Source organism: Epinephelus moara, chromosome 19 (assembly GCF_006386435.1).
Source record: "Epinephelus moara isolate mb chromosome 19, YSFRI_EMoa_1.0, whole genome shotgun sequence".
Lineage (NCBI taxonomy): Eukaryota > Metazoa > Chordata > Actinopteri > Perciformes > Serranidae > Epinephelus > Epinephelus moara.
Genome location: NC_065524.1, coordinates 36,908,612 through 36,928,404, shown reverse-complemented (window position 1 = coordinate 36,928,404; position 19,793 = coordinate 36,908,612). Strand labels below are relative to the sequence as shown.

At 42.6% G+C, this 19,793-nt stretch overlaps 1 protein-coding gene across 1 annotated transcript in view; it reads left to right on the top strand.

Moving 5' to 3' along the window:
- Positions 1 to 19,793, top strand: part of atrnl1a (attractin-like 1a) — a 428,607-nt gene that overhangs the window by 206,883 nt on the left and 201,931 nt on the right. Inside the window, exons 23-25 of the mRNA XM_050071268.1 lie at positions 2,945 to 3,039; positions 3,790 to 3,868; positions 7,596 to 7,753. Coding sequence (XP_049927225.1) covers positions 2,945 to 3,039; positions 3,790 to 3,868; positions 7,596 to 7,753 — 332 coding nt within the window. The remainder of the gene's footprint in view (positions 1 to 2,944; positions 3,040 to 3,789; positions 3,869 to 7,595; positions 7,754 to 19,793) is intronic.

Sequence of the window (19,793 nt, the reverse complement as noted above, 5' to 3'; positions counted from 1 at the left end):
CATGCATGAGGTCTTGCCAGAAAGAAAACTCCCTGAAGTTTCTTGAGAAAGTGTCAGAAACACTCTAGGTGATACATCTGAGCAGGTAAATGACACTATGGGGCTGTAGGCACACTATCAATGAACACCTGTTTCAAATTTGAAGAAGACTGCTCAAAGTATGACCATTCTACAGTGTTTTTTCCAGGAAAAGATGCAGGTGGAGCTCCAAATGACAAGTCGGTCACTCAGCTTCAAAACAGTACTATCAGTGATCAAACAACACTCAGCCAGCTTCAAACATTGTACCTTATTGAAATCAGGTGTGATTATGATACCTGATGTTGTTTATGACACTGAAACGTGAAAGTTGTGATCCCGCTTTCTAGGCGGTATATCTCAGCCATAAATAGTGGTAGGAGTGAGACTCTTACCTTTTATAAAACAGCTAAGTGCCTGCTATTAGCTGCTCATAAGATCGCGAGTAATCCTTTAACTTTTCCCGTTGAAAAACGGCATGACATGACTTGTCACCACTCATCGTGATTTTGGACTTTGTGTGTTTAGGCTGCTCTGGTGCGAAATACATAAGAAATACAAGAAAAACTATGTTATTTTTGAAAAGTCGAGAGCTTCCTGAATCCAGCAATACCAAACATCACATGGTTTGATGACGTAGTGCGCCTGGGAGATACCATTTAACAGAGGAGGGGAGCGAGGACATTGGTGTCCTGGTGGAGTTAGAGGTAGCAGGTAAATTTTACATTTCTTTACGTTTCAACAATGCTGTGGTTACGTTTAGGCACAAACACCACTTGGTTATGGTTTGGAAAAGATCATGTTTTGGCTTAAAATACCTGCAGTTGGTGGCACAATCCTGGCAGGAATTGCAGCGATGTGTCTGTAAATAACGACCATTTTTCATGGCACTACAGCAGCTGGAAACACATCAACAGGTCAGTTAAAAACACCCATGTTAAGTGGCTAAAAAGCAGCTGGAAACACAGCAGTGACTCGCTATTAAACAACCGTCTTCTTCTTTGTTGGTCTGGAATAGTGGTCTGTGGCTTGGCAGGCATCTCGTCTAGATATCACATCATCCACTATCCCCTCCACCTCCTGATGACAAGGTCATCTTATCTACTTTGTCACTTCATAAGTGTTGATATAATACGTATAACACATACAAATGCAACAAATGCATTGTTTCCAGAAACATACAATGCCATCATTTTCTCTGGCGACAGGGCTGATAATACCTGCTCTGACTGATGGCCAAAACTGTATGAACAGAGGAAGAGTGTGTTGCCTGCCTCAGTCTGTTTTAGCCTGGACTGCCCTTGGATGCATCTCACACACACATGCACACACACCTGGATTACCCTGAAGGGTTAGCGCTCAGCAGTCACGCTGATTAACTTAAAAAATATCCTCTCACCCCGTTTTCCTCTCACGGCTACAGAGCTGCTTTCTCTCCTCATCCCATCCTTTCTCTCCTCCTCCTCGGTGTCCCCCTCCTCTTCCTCTCCACCCCCATCAGGCAGGCAGACAAGGTGACCCAGCGTGGCTCCTGCTGTCTGTCCAGATGTTGAATCACCGTGATTCCCCCTCTATACGTTGGCCATTGTCTCGCTGACAAAGAGCCGCTTGCAGACACTCAACGGGAGCCGCTTTCAGAACTGATTAAATCTCTGATAGAACATGATTATTCTGACTCTCACTCCTGTTCCATCGATCGGACCGTGTGCTCGTTTAAGAAAATGGCGTCCTTATAGAGAGCACTAATGCTCATATTTACAAGCATCTGGGTGTGTGTGATCAGACACATGTATGCAATCTTCTTATTCTTCTTATTCTGTCATTGCTTGAGATCTTTGACCAAAACTCCACCTCTTATTCATCTAATTGGTTACTGACTCACGGTCAGCGTCTCTAATGCTTTTCCTATCATAAACAAACCCCTGGAAGAACATCATCATTACTGAAACACGCCATCACAGAGAACATTTGACGGCCTGCATGGATGGATTACTGAACGGGCCAACTGGGCACAGATCCAGGGGCCCAACGTGTCAGAGCCCCCTTGACCTTCACTTGAAAAATCCCACTTACATTAACACTAATCCACCTCCCCTCCCACACACATTAGTAATCAAGCCCCTTCCTACATGTCTGAACTCCTTCATATCTACACACCCTCCTGTACTCTTAGATCCTCTTCTGCAATCCAGCTCACATCACCGTCTGCCCGCTTTATTACCATGGGTTCTAGAGCCTTCAGCCGATTTGCCCCCGCCTCTGGAGCTCTCCCCAACATGACACTCACAATATTGACTCCCTTTCCAATTTCAGATTTCAAAGACATGTTTTCAAGCTGCCATAGTCGGTCTGATTAAATGGTGACACACATACTGCGACCTGCACTGATGATGATTCTATACCTAACACATACAGACCTGGAAGAGACTCAAAATAGCCACAAAAAAGACACAAAAAGATGCAAAGGAACTACAAAACAACACATAATGACCAAAAACCCCCACAAAAAATCACCTCCTAGAGACAGAACACTACAAACAAAAATGTATAATGACGAAGAAAGACACAAAACAACTCTATAGAGATGCAAAACTACCACAAGGAGACACAAAACCATGAAAAGATGCAAACAGTTGCAAAGACATGCAAAACAACACCAACAAAATATGCGAGACTACCACAAAGTTTGTGCGTCTTGCTCCTGTGTTGTAGGAGTGGTGGAGCCTTTGCCATATCTGTACCCAGGAAACCGTTGTCTTATAAACCGCCCAACACTGCCTGAGTTTTTTTGTGCAAGTCAAGCAAAAATGAACCTCTGTTAATAGACTGAATTAAGTTTAAAACAATTTGAATATTGGACTGATTTAACTTTATCAGTGTTTCTGTTTTTTCACCTCTCTGTTTCTGCCTTTGTCTCCTCGCCCAGACAACCTGTTGATCGATTACCAGTTTACCTTCAGTTTGCTTCAGGAAGACGACCGCCACTACACCAGCATCAACTTCATGGCCACACCTGAACAGGTAATGCATGCACTCAAAGGCACATAAGGAAAGGGAATTTAGGATCTAAACATGAAGCATTTCAAAATAAATGTGATTCATATCCTTCTTATTCGTAACACTCTCTTACATGATAGGTTGAACTTGTTTTTCTTTTTAAAAGTAGTATCACGTCCTGGTTGCCTGACAGACAATCTGATCACTATGCCACAAAGCTGTTTTATAAAAGAAGCTGTAAAACATTTATTCTCTAAATGTAGGAACCTGCTTTCTACAGTGCGAAACATTTAAATTCTTGAGTGTTATTGGACCTGTTTTTCCTCCTCAGAGCCTGAAGGTGTGTTCAGATACAAGTGAGAGTGGAATATTGAGGCAGCGTTGCAGACAGAATCAATGGAACAAGACAAAAAGAGGCCAATAGATTCAAATTTGCCCCAGGTGACACAAGTTGAGGCGGAGATGGAGAGGCTCGAGTTAAAAATGTTTTAGCAAAGAATTCTTCTGGTGGACTTTATGCATGTACACAACAAAGTGCAAAAGGTCGACAGGTCGGAAGAAGTCCAACAACGACGTGAACTCCAAAACCACCCCAGCAGTCAATAAATAAACCAAGCAACAAGAATTTGCTTTGCATTGAGTCTGAATGCATCTTAAACTTTCATTGTGTGTTTTCCCCTCAGTGCTCCACTTCTATCTACATCTGCTTCGATCAAAGTGTTACTTCCAGCTCAGTAACTCGACTGCATGGGTTTCTTTTTGCTTTGTGTGCAGGCCAACAAGAACCTCGACATGTCCATCAATGCCTCGAACAACTTCAACCTCAACATCACATGGTCTCTGAGCTCAACAGGTAAAGAACATGAATTTATACTTTTCTTAAAAATCCATTTTGCCTGATTTTATATGAAGTATTCTAGTTTCAGCAACTGATTTTAAATTGCCAGTAGGTGTGAATGACAGCATACATGGTTCACACATGCCTCACCTCTCTCCCAATGACTGCTGGGATAGACTGCAGCCCCCTGCGACCATGAATAGGATAGGCGGTTACAGATAAAGGATGAATGGATGGTTCCTCCGTCTATTTAGGTGGTGTCAATGAAAAATTAGGGTCCTTGCAAAACAGACATAAACTCACATGTAATTTTACTTATTCTATCTGATTAGACTTTGACCTAGACCTCTGAACACAAACTGTGTTTGACTGACATTCATTATTGTCTTTAACGATTAATCTGCCAATGATTTTGTTGATAAACAATCATAAAATGCCCCAGTCAACTTTCCAGAGTCCAAAGTGATGTCTTCAAATAGTGTGTTTTATCCGGCCAACAGTCCAACACCCAAAGATATTGAGTTTACTATCACATGAGAGAAAGAGAAGCAACAAATCCTCAAAATCAAGAAGCTGGTACCATGTAGTGTTCAGCGTTTTTGCTTTGAAAATTACTTAAACATTTTAGCAATTATCAGAATGGCTGCCAATTAATGTTACATCAGTTAATCTGTGAATCGTTTCAGCTCTAATTGACATCCATATAAAGTGCAACACACACAGCGCCTAATGTTATGGCATCTGATTTCTGTTGCACACAGCCAACGCCTACAAACAGAAATGGTTGACAGTAGTTGTGCAGCCTGTTCTCACTCCCAACTGGTCAATACTGCTGTTTTGTCAGTGGATCTCGGCATCAAACACATACGAACAGGGGCAGTGTTTGCTATGAATATGAATATGATATCCATCGGACTGTGGTAGTTTGTGATGTGGCTGGTAACTATCATAGTATGAAGTGCGAAAAAGTCTGTATAGGAAGGGCGGGAGGGGAGGTTTGATTGGTCAGACAAATGCCAGACTTTCACCTGGAAGCCGGCTGTTCGTTTCCAATGTGAAAAGTCAAGTTTAATAAGAATGTAATGTGCTGTATGTAGCCTGTTATCCTCATGACATATGTCATGTGACGTGACATGATGTCAGTAACAACTGTACTTATTGGTTGCCTCAATGTAACAACATAATTTTATTGCCTTTACCTAAAGACATAAAACCTTAAAGGGACAGTGCACCCAAAAATGAAAATTCAGCCATTATCTACTCACCCATATGCCGAGGGAGGCTCAGGTGAAGTTTTAGAGTCCTCACATCACTTGTGGAGATCCAAGGGGAGAGGAGGTAGCAACACAACTCCACCTAATGGAGGCAGACGGCGCTCCAGATTCAAACACATAATTGAAACCACAAAATATCTCCATACTGCTCATCCGTAGTGATCCAANCCTGAGCAGAGATCTATCAGCCAGAATACCTGGAAACACCTGTTGGGGTTTCAGAGGCCTTTAAATAGTTTAAATAACGGTAATATCTTTAACCAGATCCACTTAAAATGATGCTCCCTCTGTCATCTCAGTACAGACACATTACATCTACAATTCTATCAAAGTAGTAAAACTGTTAAAGGCGGTATTCTCTTGAAACGAAGCCATTAGTCCTTTTAATAGGACGTTTTTCTGACTCCTCAGTACCGTCTAATAAAGCAGAGTGAGCTGTAATATATAAGATGTAATTAGATTTTGATACAGTGGTTGATTGTTTAGTCAGTTTCTAAAGCTCTGCCGTTTAGCCGCCTGCCTGTAAAGATATCCCACAGTCAGTATCTTTCATTGGTGGCCAAGTGTCCTCAAGTGAAATGGTCAGATCCACTTCCTGCTCGCCTCCCGGGGATTCCCCCTCCTGACAAAACACATCAGAAGCTATTTTGAATTTTGGCATTAGGCTGTTTTATACATTTTCCCTCCTGATTTCAATTAAGATAAAAGCACTCTGCTTCCACCACTCAGTGTCTTGGGGCCCAGAGCCTCTTCAGTTTGGGACTGTGGGCCTTGTGTGTGTGTGTGTGATTGTGTGCACACTATTACAGAGTGTTTAATGGCCCTGATAAAGCAGGAGGTGGAAATATTTTATTCACAACGTCTGAAAAACTCGGCCATTAACACAGAACTGCTGATAGTGCTCTGAAGGATACTGGAATCAGACCACTTCAGCGCTGAGAGGAATTTACAAGCTCGCCCTGAATTACTGCGAGGTGTCACCAAAATAATTTGCCTGCGTGAGATAAAAGGCACACCATGACATTTTAAAAATCCCGACTGTTTTCACTCAACCTGCCCACTTACCATTTTCTGTGTAAAAATATCTTTACAAGGATGCTCGCAGTGGAGGCAGCTCGGCTCATGGGTCGCTGTGTTTGACTCTCATTGTGCTGCTCTCACGTGGCTGCAGAGTTTTACACTGCAGAGTTGTTTCTCTCTGCTCTATTGTTGCCTTCCACAAGCTGAGAGTGTGATCTGTCCCAATTTATTCCTTCCCAGTCCCACCTGGGACACCTTTTGTTGTTGCCAACCTACCCCATAGTTGCTGGAAATTTAATTGAAAGAAAGAATCAATGAACAGATGAGGATACATGTTTCTGGCTAAAGACAGGGTCAGACTGCTGATACCAACCCAAAGTGGCCTGAACCAACAAAGGTGGGTCATTGGGATTTAGAAGGAGCCTTAGACACAAAGATCTGTCTCACGTAAAATATTAAGCCCCTTTTCCACTGCACAAAACCCAGTAACACCTGCTAACATCTGGCTTTTTAATGTGATGGGAAAGGTTAAAATCGGCATTCACACCCGGGTCCAATGACTCTGCAGTAGTCACGTGTATTTATCAGCTCTGATCGGCTTTGATGAAAACATTACACCAGGGTAAACGCACTAATTTTAGCCCCCTAACCGGCGAGATGCAATGACGCGCCTCCACAAAATACAGTCCATCTCCGTCCAGGCAGCGCTGAAACATCGATCCAAATCAGACAGCACTGAGTTTGAAAGAGAGACTCAATAAGTAAGAGATAAAAGAGGAACCAACCCGGTCTCACTTCAAAGTCGTCGAAATGCAGTGCTTTGGCAGTGACTTGCGCCATCAGACACTGAAAAAAAAGCCATCCTTCAATGTTGGCGTTATAGTTTAGCTGCGGCGTCAGGTGGAAACACGACAGGAAAAGAATGAAAAATAGGGCGGCAAAAGTCAGAGTAGGACGAGCGGGATTGGTGGTGGTTGGGTCCAACAAACACCGTTTTTCCTCTGTGTTTTTTCGTAATTATCATCCAACAAAGTCGTAACAGGCCAATATACAGTATTTCTATCAGTTGACAGATCACCATAGAAGCAGGGTTGGTTTAAAAAACAACCAATCATGCCTTCCTTTTCTGACAAAGGTTTTGTATGTTTGTCCACTCTCTCACATCCTTCACCTCTGAGAGGACCTCTGCCGACATTTCTCATTGAAAACACCACCAACGACAAGCTGCTGTTGATGTGTTGTCTCTTGGTTTTCCACAATGAATGAAAGCTGCTGAGGAGAAATACAATAAACCCCCTCAGATATATCACTCTTTGTCCCGTTACCCATCATGAGAGCTTCAGCTGCCCACCAGACAGACGCTGAATGCTGCTGAGACGCTCGGACGGCAAAACACTTCTGTGCGTGACTCCTTTGTAATTCATTTTCCTACTTCCTGTCTTTAACAGCCGGCACCATCTCAGGTGAGGAGATGCCCATCATAGCGAGGACCAACATCAAGGAGCACCGGGACAGTTTCTCATGTGAAAAGTTCAACTTCAGACTTCACCACAACATCACCTTTTACGTCTACGTGTCCAACTTCAGCTGGCCGATCAAGATCCAGGTAAGAAGCTCAGGGTAGGGACGAATACACGGGGTTTGGTTGTGAGGAAGGTGAAGGATAATGACAGCAGTTTTGATGTCAGCAGTCATTTTAACTTCATTTTTACTCAATGCCTATGGTGACGTCTTCAAATGACTTTTTTTTTTCAAACCAAAAGTCCACAATCAAAGCTGTCAATCAATGTATAGTCGTCTAAAACAGAAAAAAAAATGCGGCAAAGGTAAATTCCAGACTTAAATATTACGGAGGAGTTTCACAGGCACATTGGATATCACGGAGATTCCCGAAGGAGTGAATGGACTTCCAGTTGCCTCATCTCCGTTCACATATGCAAGTGAAAACAAGGCGTCAACCTAGAAAGAAAGGTACGTGCAGGAAAAACGGAAACATAACCTGAAAAATTCTGAAAGCAGACAGATATTTACTGTACACGTGCTCACGCAGACGGGGTGTATCACTTCCACACTCATCTCAGAGTTCTTCCTGTTCTGTTTAATGGCTGCAGTATGAACTCTGCTGCTGATTTAGAGCATGATGATGATGATGACAGTGATGAGGATGATTCTGGAAATTATGGTGCTGACGATCGCTTCTGACGTGAAGCAGATGATGAACTCAGGTTTGATTTACAGAAAGGAAAACACCCAGAAGAGTGAGGATGACTGTCTTATGTAGAGCTCTGACAAGTCTGACTCCAAGTGAGACAGAAAAATGAATTCTACATTTTATGATTTTAGTCTTACACAACAATTTTGGTAAGAGCACTGCAGTTCACTGCATTGTATTGCTCGTGTCTGTAATTTGTTTTTAATTTATCTGTTTTATTATTTCTGTGCCCACACTGTAAATCAGTTTCCTCGTGGGGATGGTAAAGTAATAAATGAATAATACAATACAAGATGAACGTCTGTTCGGTATAATAATACATTAGAATGACTGCCATGTTTAGCTCTGTAAAAGCCACAGACATTATTAATTACAATAAATACAAGAACATGTTTTGTTCCCAATTAATTTGCACCCGCTGGGGTGAAATGGTGAAACACTGACACACGTACTGAAACAATATATAATGCCGTTACGCAAACTTGCGGTTTGATAAGCGTCATTTCAAACAGATGTTTCTCAAACAAATATTTTATTGTTTTTTGTGATTGCTGAGGGAATATTCTGAAATTCTTTCCTAAATGTTTTCTGTAGAGTTTATGATCATCTTCACTGTGACATCTGGTTTACTCTTCAAATGTCACAATATTCCATCTCACAAGTTGTACAGTGCTGTTAAACTGCTTTTGATGGGAACACGAAAGTAGTGTCTAATGTTGGGTTAAAACATATTACTAGAAAAAAGTAAGATGCATTGTTTATGCATTGAATTATGTAAGTTCCAAGGTTTAAAATATTTGGTGTTAATATAACTGTTTTAGTTAAAGTCCAGTGGGTTGGGAGAGAGTTACTGCCCCAAGCGGGGGAGTTCAAATATCTTAGGGTCTTGTCCACAAGTGAGGGTAGAATGGAGTGTGAGATGGACTGGCGTTTAGATGCGGCGTCTGCAGTGATGTGAGTGTTGTGCTGGACCGTCGTGGTGAAGAGGGAGTTGAGCCAGAAAGTGACGCTTTCAATTTACTGGTCCATTTACGTCCCAACCCTCACCTATGGTCATGAACTCTGGGTAGTGACCAAAAGAATGAGATCGCGGATACAAGCGGCCTAAATGAGTTTCCTCTGGAGGGTGTCTGGACTCAGCCTTAGAGATAGGGGGAGGAGCTCAGACATCCAGAGGGAGCTCGGAGTAGAGCTGCTGCTCCTTAGCATTGAAAGGGTCAGTTGAGGTGGTTCGGGCATCTGATCAGGATCCTCTTGGATCACCCGTTAGATGTGTTCGAGCACGTCCCACTGGTAGGAGGCCCCGGGGCAGACCCAGAACACGCTGGAGGGATTACATATCTCATCTGGCATGGGAACACCTTGGGGTCCCCCACAAGGAGCTGGAAAGTTCTGCTAGGGAGAGGGACATCTGGAATACTTTATTCAGTCTGCTGCCCATGCAACCCAGCTTCGGATAAGCAGCTGAAAATGGATGGATGGTTGGATAGATGTCGTGTTCTGAAAATGAAAATCCATCCACCAATTTTTAACCACTTATGCAGGGCTGAGTTGTGGGGCAGCAGGCTGAGCAAAGTACTCCAGATGTCCCTCTCCCCAGCAACATTTTGCAGCTCATCCTGAGGTATCCCGAGGTGTTCCCAGGCCAGATTAGACTTTAAATCCTGCCAGCATGGCATGTTCTTGGTCTCCCTTTGGGCTTCCTACCAATTGGACGTGCCAGGTGGTGCCCAGGAGGCATCGTGATCAGATGCCTGAACCACCTCAACTGGCACCTTTCAACCCGAAGTTGCAGCGGCTCTACTCCGAGCTCCCTCTAGATGTCTGAGTTCCTTACCCGCTCTCTAAGGCTGAGCCCAGACACCCCACGGAGGATCCACTATCTCAGACTTTCAGTCACCATCCAGAACTCATGACCATAGGTGAGGGTTGGGATGTAGATGCCCCAGTGAATTGAAAGCTTTGCTTTCTGGCTCAGCTCCCTATCCACCGTGACTGTCCAGCGTGAACTCCTTTGCTGACTCTCATCTTGACCACTTCACCCTCAGCTGCGCACCGCCCCAGTGCGTGCTAGAGGTCACGATGTTATGGGAAAAAAATAATCTGCAAGGGACTTACAGTCATTATATGGAGTCCCCTAAGTGAGTCAGTTTAGCTGTTTGGATGAGAACGTGAAGCATCATCATCACTGTCATAGCCATCATCTCCAGTTTTCAGGAACTGTCTGTCTGCAAAACATATAGCCCTGACAGGACGTTGAGCATAAACTATTCTGAAAAGTGTTTGGCAAATCTGCTATCACATTTAATGATCTGTGAGTTTTCCAATGTCTCTCCATCAATTATGCAGCACCGGATTAAATCTCCAGGCGGCAGCCGCACACACTAAATATTCACGCTCCAGCCTTATGATCCATTAAATTGAAGTAGACTTTTAGCGGTGATATTTTAAGATGACTGTCATGCGGGGTGCGGGGTGTGTGCTGATGGATGGAGTCAAGAAGTGACAGAATGGAGGAATTAGGGGAGAGTTAAGACAAGCTGGCTGGTTAACTGATGTTGAGACTATGGTACAGTCAAAATGTCCAGTTTTGAGAAAATGGGGACTGCCTAATTGACAGATTGAGGGAGAAGGACAGCAGGTCTGGAGACAGATTTAGATATTAAGCTGGGGATGGATGGATGCATGGATGGATGGACAGACTGATGAATGGAGAGATGAAGGGAGTGTGATAAAGAGGAAGGACTACAGTAGCTGCTCAGTTACATAAGCATTCAGGTCAAAGTTAAAGAAAAAAATGGATTTAAAACATACCAACTATTTGATTAATGAAAGATATTTAAAACACAAGACTTACATTATTATCCTGTGAAGAAACATGAGGGCGAAATGCATTGTTTAAAAAAACTAAAACAAAAAAACCCTTTAAAAGGGTAGTATTATTCAAAAATTTGCAAACTCCACACAGAAAATGTGCACCAGGTAACAAGATAGGCAGCAACTGCCTACACTCCAAAGCAACCTTAAAAAGGAAGACAGACTTATCAAAAAGAAAGTCGAAAAAAAGAGTCTGACAATAGATAAAATTAAACACGTTAATATTGGCAAAGTGTTTCAGATATGGAGGGAAAAGGTTGCCGATAGTTTACTCCTCTGTTACCCAATGCCGACTTTTTACAGCTGCGGCTTTAAATTCACATTAATGTAGCTAACGTTAGCTATAGCCTCGAATCACAGTGTGTTCTCCGCCGCACTCCCTGCCACTACAGCAACCCCAATCTAGCCAGTGCAAACCCCAACTCAGGTGCCCCGACTCATCACTGGATCAGCAAACTTTCTGTTGCTGCTGTTACACAGATTAGATCCAGCGCAGCCACCAGCCACCAGCTTGCTGTGACACTTGACGCTGGGGATTTCACACTGGCTGAATTTGAGCTGCTACAGTTGCCGACCAGAGATCCATCTCCAGAGCAGCCGCCTGCTCCCCCCCGTGAAGCAGTCCACAGTGGCTGGGAGTGATGTGGAGGGAGTTTGGGGTGGCTACCTAATTCTTGTCCCATTTGTGGTCTGATAAACAGAGACAGCCGGGCAAGAAGGGGCAGAGGGAATGTGCTGCATGGGAAAGACTAGGTTATTGTATGAAGCCTGTGTATATGCTCATGGTCGTCTAGTTGGAGACATTTTTTGGCCTTCTCCAGATTTCTGCATACCCCACAAAAACACACAAAGAAGGGTTTGGGTCCATAAAACCTTTTTTTTGTACATCATTATTATATCGAAAACCAAAATACTCCCACTTTCTTTAAGCCATTCTTGCACGCAACTGTTCACTTGAATGCCACATTTACTTTTTCTAGTTGTGTTTTTAGAAACCCAAGACATAATGTTTGAAATCACAGCATATGAAACCTAATTGGGAAACGTAATCCTAATCATTTTGCATCACCACAGTCTTTTGGTGTGTGTATAAATGTTAGCGTTAATGCCGAGTGTCCTGCACCTCGTTATGGGTCATTTGTCCATCGATCGCTCCGCTCATATGCATTTCCCATTAATGCTGCATTATCAGAGCTCCATATATCTGCTGGTTGAAAGGTGATATGATAATTACCACGATGAGGCCTATCTCGCCACCGTGTCAGACATGCTCATGTGTAACATGAGAAGCACTCGGCGTCCGGTCCTGTGACCTTGGTGGCTTCCGACGCCAGAACAGGGCGAGGATGAGAAATTGTCCTGAGAATTGGTAATGACCCGCTCTGATATATTTGATCTAATAGAGCTGCGCACGCACGTACTTATGCAGGTGCACACAAAACAGCTTCCACATGCACACGAACACTGACGTATGAACATGGAGGACAAAGAGAGAGGAAGAGCGTGAGCACAAACACCTCACTGCAACACATCTGGACAACTACTGGCCTGATGTCAGACATGTGAAATAATATTTATTACTCCCTGTGATGATTTCAAATGATTTTAAAGCCCCTCTGACTTTTGACCACAGTCAGGTTAAACTCTCCTTTACTCAATAAACAAAAACTGGCCGCAGGTCTGTCAGATTTGAGAAGCTGCCACAGTTAGATATAAAAACATATAATTGGTTGACGCAGCGTGGTAAATATCATGTCGGGCTTCAGTTTGTAGCTTCATGTCACCAGCTTCCATTGAAAATTAATTGTAGCCTGAGTTCAGCATAAAAGAGGTTGAACGTATTGACCGAAATGCAACCTCACAACCTATCAACTATCGTCTGATGATGATTTAGCTTTTTATTAACTGTTTTTCAAATTTATCTGCTCTCATATGGAGCTGAAATATTGTCTGGACCTTTGTCAAGTTGCTCATCAAACTGTAAACAATGACTGGTGCATGGAAGAGGAAGTCCTGGCCCTCAAATCTGCTGGCATTGGATCTCCCGAAATATTGGCCATTGCCCCCCCCCGGCTTTATCATCATCAGACAATAGCGATTGCGTTATGAGATTACCTTTCTCTTAACATAATCCTGAAGTTTTGGTTGCTTGAACTTTACCGAAGCCTAACTAAGGTCATAGTAATTTAGAAAATGCTTATATTAGTCATGTGTGCCATTGTGGGAAGAACTATGAGAAACTAATTTGATAACTTTATTGTCAACTAAGTGTTTACCAACATGAATGTAGGCACCCAAATGGCAGCTGTTTGGATTTTGCCCTTTTTGATAACAACTAATTGTCTCAGAGCCAGTTTTCAATATTGTATGACAGCAAATAGCAAGTCGTTGAAATCTGGGGCTTGGGCAGTGACTTGCGGCGTCAGACACTGATGAAAAAAGACGGCCTATAACGTGGGCATGATACACAGCTTATTGATGTTAGTGGCACTCGGCTGCGTCGGGGAAATGTGGCGGGACAAGAATGAAAGTTAAGGCAGAGAAAGTCCAAGGTGGGCAAGAGTGGTGGTGGATGGGTCCAACAAACACGACTTTCACCCCGGGAGAGTGGTGTCTGCGTCCCGTGAGTTTATAAAGCCAAACCCTGTTCTTTTTTCCTAAACCCAACCACATGCATTAGTTGCTGGAATAAAAGAAATGTCAATTTACAGTGTTGTACCCACGTAGTACATTTATTTTGAAAGAGATTGTGAACAAACTGTACATTTCCTGTGAAAACAGACAGTGCATGTAACAAGCTGAAGTTGACATAGCATCCCAGAACGTCAGCAACCAACACACCCAGGGTACCTTGGGCATCATATCTGGTCGTGGAAGGTCTGTGACCAAACATTGATATGTAACGAAGTCAGAGTGAGAATGTGTTACCAGTAGGTACAGTACAGAAGTCTGTTTGGTAAAGATGGCAGGAATTTTTTGATATCCAAACAACCTGCAACAAACAACCAGGAAACCGTCGCCTAGAATTGGTAAAAACGTGTAATCTAATTCAAAGCACTCAGACTCAGCACACAGCGTTCTTCACTGGGAGAAAAGGTGAAAGCAGTCACATGGACAAATATCCTCACCGAGCAGGTCGAAAACTGAAACGTGTCCTTAGAAAGGTAGAAATCCATGAAAGCACACACATATAGAATATGCACACACACTAATGTGACCGGTGAGTGTTTCCCTGGCGGCATCCTGACATCAGCTGGGAGTCGGGGGCTGGTTGTAAGGCAGGGGGAGGTGTTGGAATCGGTCGTTCTGCTGGAACAGATTTTGATTGGTTCTGTCACGGTGACCTTGCACCTTCGTTCTCGCGCTCCTGCGCTCACCATCATGACACAACATTTACCAGAATGTTCCAGCTTTAAATGTATGTAGGGGCGAGTTACAGACATTATTCAGGGTCCTGTTGGCTGTTTACTTCAAATACATCAGGAAATGATAACACTCTGAGACAATTATGTCTCTATTTCATGGTCAGTGCTTTTACTAAACAGGAAATGAGATCTGTCAGACAAAGACTTCCACTTTGAAAGTTTTATTTGTGGTTGATTGTTTCCTAGTTTTTGAGAAACCTTTGGAATTTCAACTTTGAGAGCTTCCCTCTCATTTTATCCAACATTTGCAAATGTTAAATACACCTATTTTTTTTTAGAGAAACTTTAATTATCAAAGTTAAGAAAATCAATTTCATGTAAAGTGAACAGTACATAGAAAATCAAAATAAGCACAGATGCAAAATCTGTGACGGGCAAATATAGATCATCCCTGTAACTTTGTTAATTTTGACACCATTTTTCCACAAACTAGGACTGGCCTGGATCCCTTTCTAATCAAAAAGTCATGTTTTATTGATCAAGCCCACAAACATTATGGGAACATGACCCAGTTTCTCTCTTCATCTTTCTGTTTTGGAAGAACTAACTGTTAACGTAGCCAGAAATTGTATAACTCGAGCCTGTAACTGTTTATAATTTGAACATCTCTGTTTGTAATTTAGCAGAAAATGTTATCTCCGCAAGAAAGCGCTGTAATAACAGCGACGAACAGCCCTTTGTTTCTGCTCCTCATGTCTCAGAGACACTAAATTCAATTCGACAGCAGGAGACGAAACACACTTTGCTCTAAAAAGAACTTTTTTTTTAATTCCTTGATTGCAATTTTTGCCGGACAACACAGTTCTCCTTGTGTCTGCATCCTCTGCTTCTCTCTCTCGACGTCCCTCCATGCATCACAGCCTATAGGCCAGCTGATTAAAAGCCTTCTGTCAGAGGTGAGCAGCCATTTTGTTGCAGGCGAACTCGGGGCTGGCGTGATTGGTGGGTTGATTTGATTTGCCGCTCAGTCACTTCGTATCCTCTGCGCCTGCCATCATTAAATAGGATGCTTCTCCTAATCAGATACACACACACACACACACACACACACATACACACAAACACCCTCTCTGATCATGTCAGTGACAAAGTGTCCTTTATTGGATTAAAATAGAAGTTGAAATGGTTAACTGAATGACCAACACACACACACACACACACACACACCGAGGATGAGTACAGTCTATCTGATGCATCTCATTGAGGCAGTATCATGTTCCATACGATAAAAGAGAAGAAGGCTGAGTGCTGCTCATTTAACCAGACAGGAAGTCGACAGCAGTCATCAGTCACATAAGGACAATTTCGGCCGGTGGTGCACGGATTCATACACAGTTTGTTTAGGGCCGAGTCACACTGGCATTATCAGTAATCTGTGCAGTTCTTTTGCTTTGGGCTCAACTCAGGTGAACTGTGACATCTAAATTTGCACCACTGACCAGTTGCATGTTGACGGTGTCGAATGAATGAATGGAGACCAAGACAAAGATGACAGTGTCAGGAGCAGGTAGAAGCAAAAGTTGTATGTCCCTACCCCTTTCTTACATTTCTTCTTATAACATGTATATTAATTCTACAAATTCTCAAATTTATTTAAAACTAATGTACATCTGTCCCCATTTACCTCCCGATTAAATTGATAAGTACGAAACCCGTCATCTGTTCCACAAAGAGATTTGGTATGATTAAGCACCAAGCACACAGGTGAATTTTGCTGGTCTGACCAGGCACTTATAGGTTGGATTTCAGGGCTTCCAAAATCTGAAACAGTTCACCATTCTGAACGAACATGGCACCCTTTTGCATCGGTATGAGATTCACCAGCCTGTTCTCATTCTGGAGTTGACCAATACCACCATTTTGCCAGTGATTTCAGCGTCAGAAACCTGACACCAAAAGCCACTTTTCGCAGCAGTTTGTAAGGTGGCTGGACTGAACCTTTGGTGATGTTATGATACACCGCCTGTTGGCCTAACAACACCTGTTGCAGCAGTTTGATACGCGGATAAATGGCATCAGTTCATAACACGGCTAGTCAGCACCTGTTGTGGCAATATGATATGCTGCTGGATGGCGTCGGGTTGAAATGCTTCCTGTAACAACATAATATAAGGAGGTAGAAAGTCACTTTAGGGCGGTTAGGAGGGATGGTGGATGGGTCAAACAAACCCCAGACTTTCACCCAGGAGGTCGTGTTTGCTTCCCGTGTGAATGTAGAGCCAAAGCATGATGGGTTTTTTAAAACCCAACCACGTGCTTTTGTTGACTTCCCTGCTTTGCTTGTGTGGTGTAACAAGAACATCAACAGCAGATGCAGGAGAATACCTAGCACTCAAAGGGTGCCTGTGTGTCGGTATCAGACGCTGAGGGATGTGACAAGTGTTGATAATTGACTAACTGGGAATGAGACTTGGCTGAAACAGCATAAATATTTTTTTCAAGAAATGAAAATTTAACATGCTAATATGCTGGTAACATTAGTAGAGACATAATATTTATTACCCCCCCACTGTTGCATGACAAAAGGTCCAATATTCATTCATTTAAAAAGTTGCAGAGAAAAGTTGCGACGTGAACTGGCCATCTGAGCTTGACTCAAGCCGGCTGATGGCGTCACCTGCAACTCGGCTGGTCAAATTGCTGGCGGCTGGTTTTAGAACGTAAAGCATGTCTCCTGTTTCCGTCGCTATGACAAATACAACTGTAGCCAGTATCTCACCATCACTATCTCCATTCATATTTTAAGAAGCTACAAATTATATTCAGCCACAAAATAAACCTGAAAAGCTGCAAATCAGAACAGAAGTACAGAGTTGTTGCATAGAGATGATACACCGTCTCATCTGGTTGCATTGGTGTGAACCAGCAGGTAGATTGCAAGAAGTTGCCTGTTTCAACTCATTACATTGCGAATCATTGGTCTGAACTGGACTTTAAAAATGTAAAATGGATCAATGACATGATTGGTTTAAATCTTGTATACACTTATCAAGGAATAACTAACTCTTAGTGTGGTATGATGATGTGAAATGATCACACTTGTCGCTCATTTAAGGAGACATTATCAGGTTGTTATCTGCAGTTATAACACTGACACTTCAGTGAGTAACTGATGGCTGATAGAATTACACATGACAACACTGAGGATGATTTTCAACATTAAACAGAAATGAAAAAAAATCTAACTGATACGTGACAAGTGGAGAGGCCCTGTGACTGCTGTGGGATGTTGTGTGTTCACAGCAGTTTGTTACTGGTGTGTTTGAGCTGCAGATTGATGCAGGAGTGGGCACCTGTTAAAAGGAGCCGCGTCTGTGAGCTCTCCTAACAAGTGCACACATATGGCAGCGCCGGGCTCATTTGCATACCATGTAGGTGGAGGCGGCACTTGGCAACTGCCTCACTTTGGTCATTAGGTCCTCATGAATATGTAAATACTGAGGAAGAGTGTGTGGTAACCACATTTCAGTCCCTGGGAAATTCACATTAACATGCTTATGTTAACACATGTGTCCTAAACATTATTATTTACTGTAGGAATAAAACCAATAGATGTGAATGCTGTAGGGGACGTACGTTCCTCTGAATTCACTGCTTCACAGAGAACTGTACATCTGCCTTGGACTGCTTAAAGCCTGTTGGATATGGAAAACACAAACCACCCAATAAGAGCCATGATAAGTCATCTGAACATTTCAGCCTCTCCGGGTTTTGGCAAAACACAAAATTGTGTTTACAGTCTTTGAAGTCCTTTGCTGAAGGCAGGAGAATCAATTAACGTGATAGCACAATTTAGTATTTAAAAGCTGAGTTATTTATTTGAGAGGATTAATGAACAAATTAAGGGAATTGAAGCAAATACTCAGTATAAAAACAGGTAATTTGAAGGAATCATTTGTAATTGAAACACACATATTACTGATATGATAACACAATCACATATTTTCCCACCTTACTTCTGCTAGACTCTGTAAAAAAGTGTAAAATCGTCCCAGTTGCCAAAATAAATGTTGGCATTGTAACGTTCTGCAAACCACAGATAGGCCTATGTTATATTTGCACAGTTCTAGGCAGCGGTTACATAGGATCTTTACGTTTCCACAATACTGTGGTTAGCTATGGGTGTAACGATCCATTGATCTTGATAGATGTATCAATTCAATGATTAACAATCCAGCATCAAAGTGAAAACATGGATCTGTATCATCATCTTTAAGAATGTGTCTTTATTTTGAATCTCTGTGTCACCGTCGAACAGCAGCAGGCAGATGATAGCAAGCAGCTATGAGAAAGACAGTTAGGATAAGGTTATTACTCACGAATGAAGTAGCAGTGGGGAAATATTTTGGATTAATGGAGAAAATACGGGTCAACAGACAAAGCGCATGGCGTATGTTAACATTATCATAATGAGATAAAATGCTCAGGAGACACTACGTACCTGCCTGGTCAGTCATCTTACTGCCGCTAACTTGTAGCGACAACACAGCAAGCTGAACTTTAGCTGAACTGTTTAAACAATGTTAGGCTAAAACAGCGTGCATTTTGTGGAGACGCAGTGACCTAAACTAACAGTGAGTAAGGATAACTGTAGATAATATATGTAATTCGCCAAGCTGTAAGTAAAGGAGAAAGTCCGCTAGCTACTAGGCTAATTTATAAAGTGCAAAAGTGCCGAAGCTAATAATATATTATCGTTATTTACGAGAATTGATGTGTTGTTTTGATCTCTTATGGCCAAAAGCAGACAAAGAAAGAGGTGGCAGCTTCTTCTGTATCTGATTGTGTTATATGATTTTATGATATTGTCTCATATCTATCACACCAAGCTGATGGGTCGTTTGTGAGTGTCTGCCGCCTTCGTTGGTGCAGTGTGTCCTGTTTGCATCAGCCGTAGTAGGCCTTTTTTTTTCACCGATTGAGCACATTGAATTGGCATTCGCACAGTGGAGCTTATCTGTGAATGAAATCGCTCTGATTGGTAGTTTAGCTTAGCGCACGAGAGGAGAAACAGAAGTGAGGAAAGTAAACAATCAGAGATCTCCGCCTTCTGATAGTCTGGGGACACTCCTTTCTAAAGTGTGTTTAACACACCGGAGAAAACGGCCGGCAACAAAGCAACGCCTCTTGCA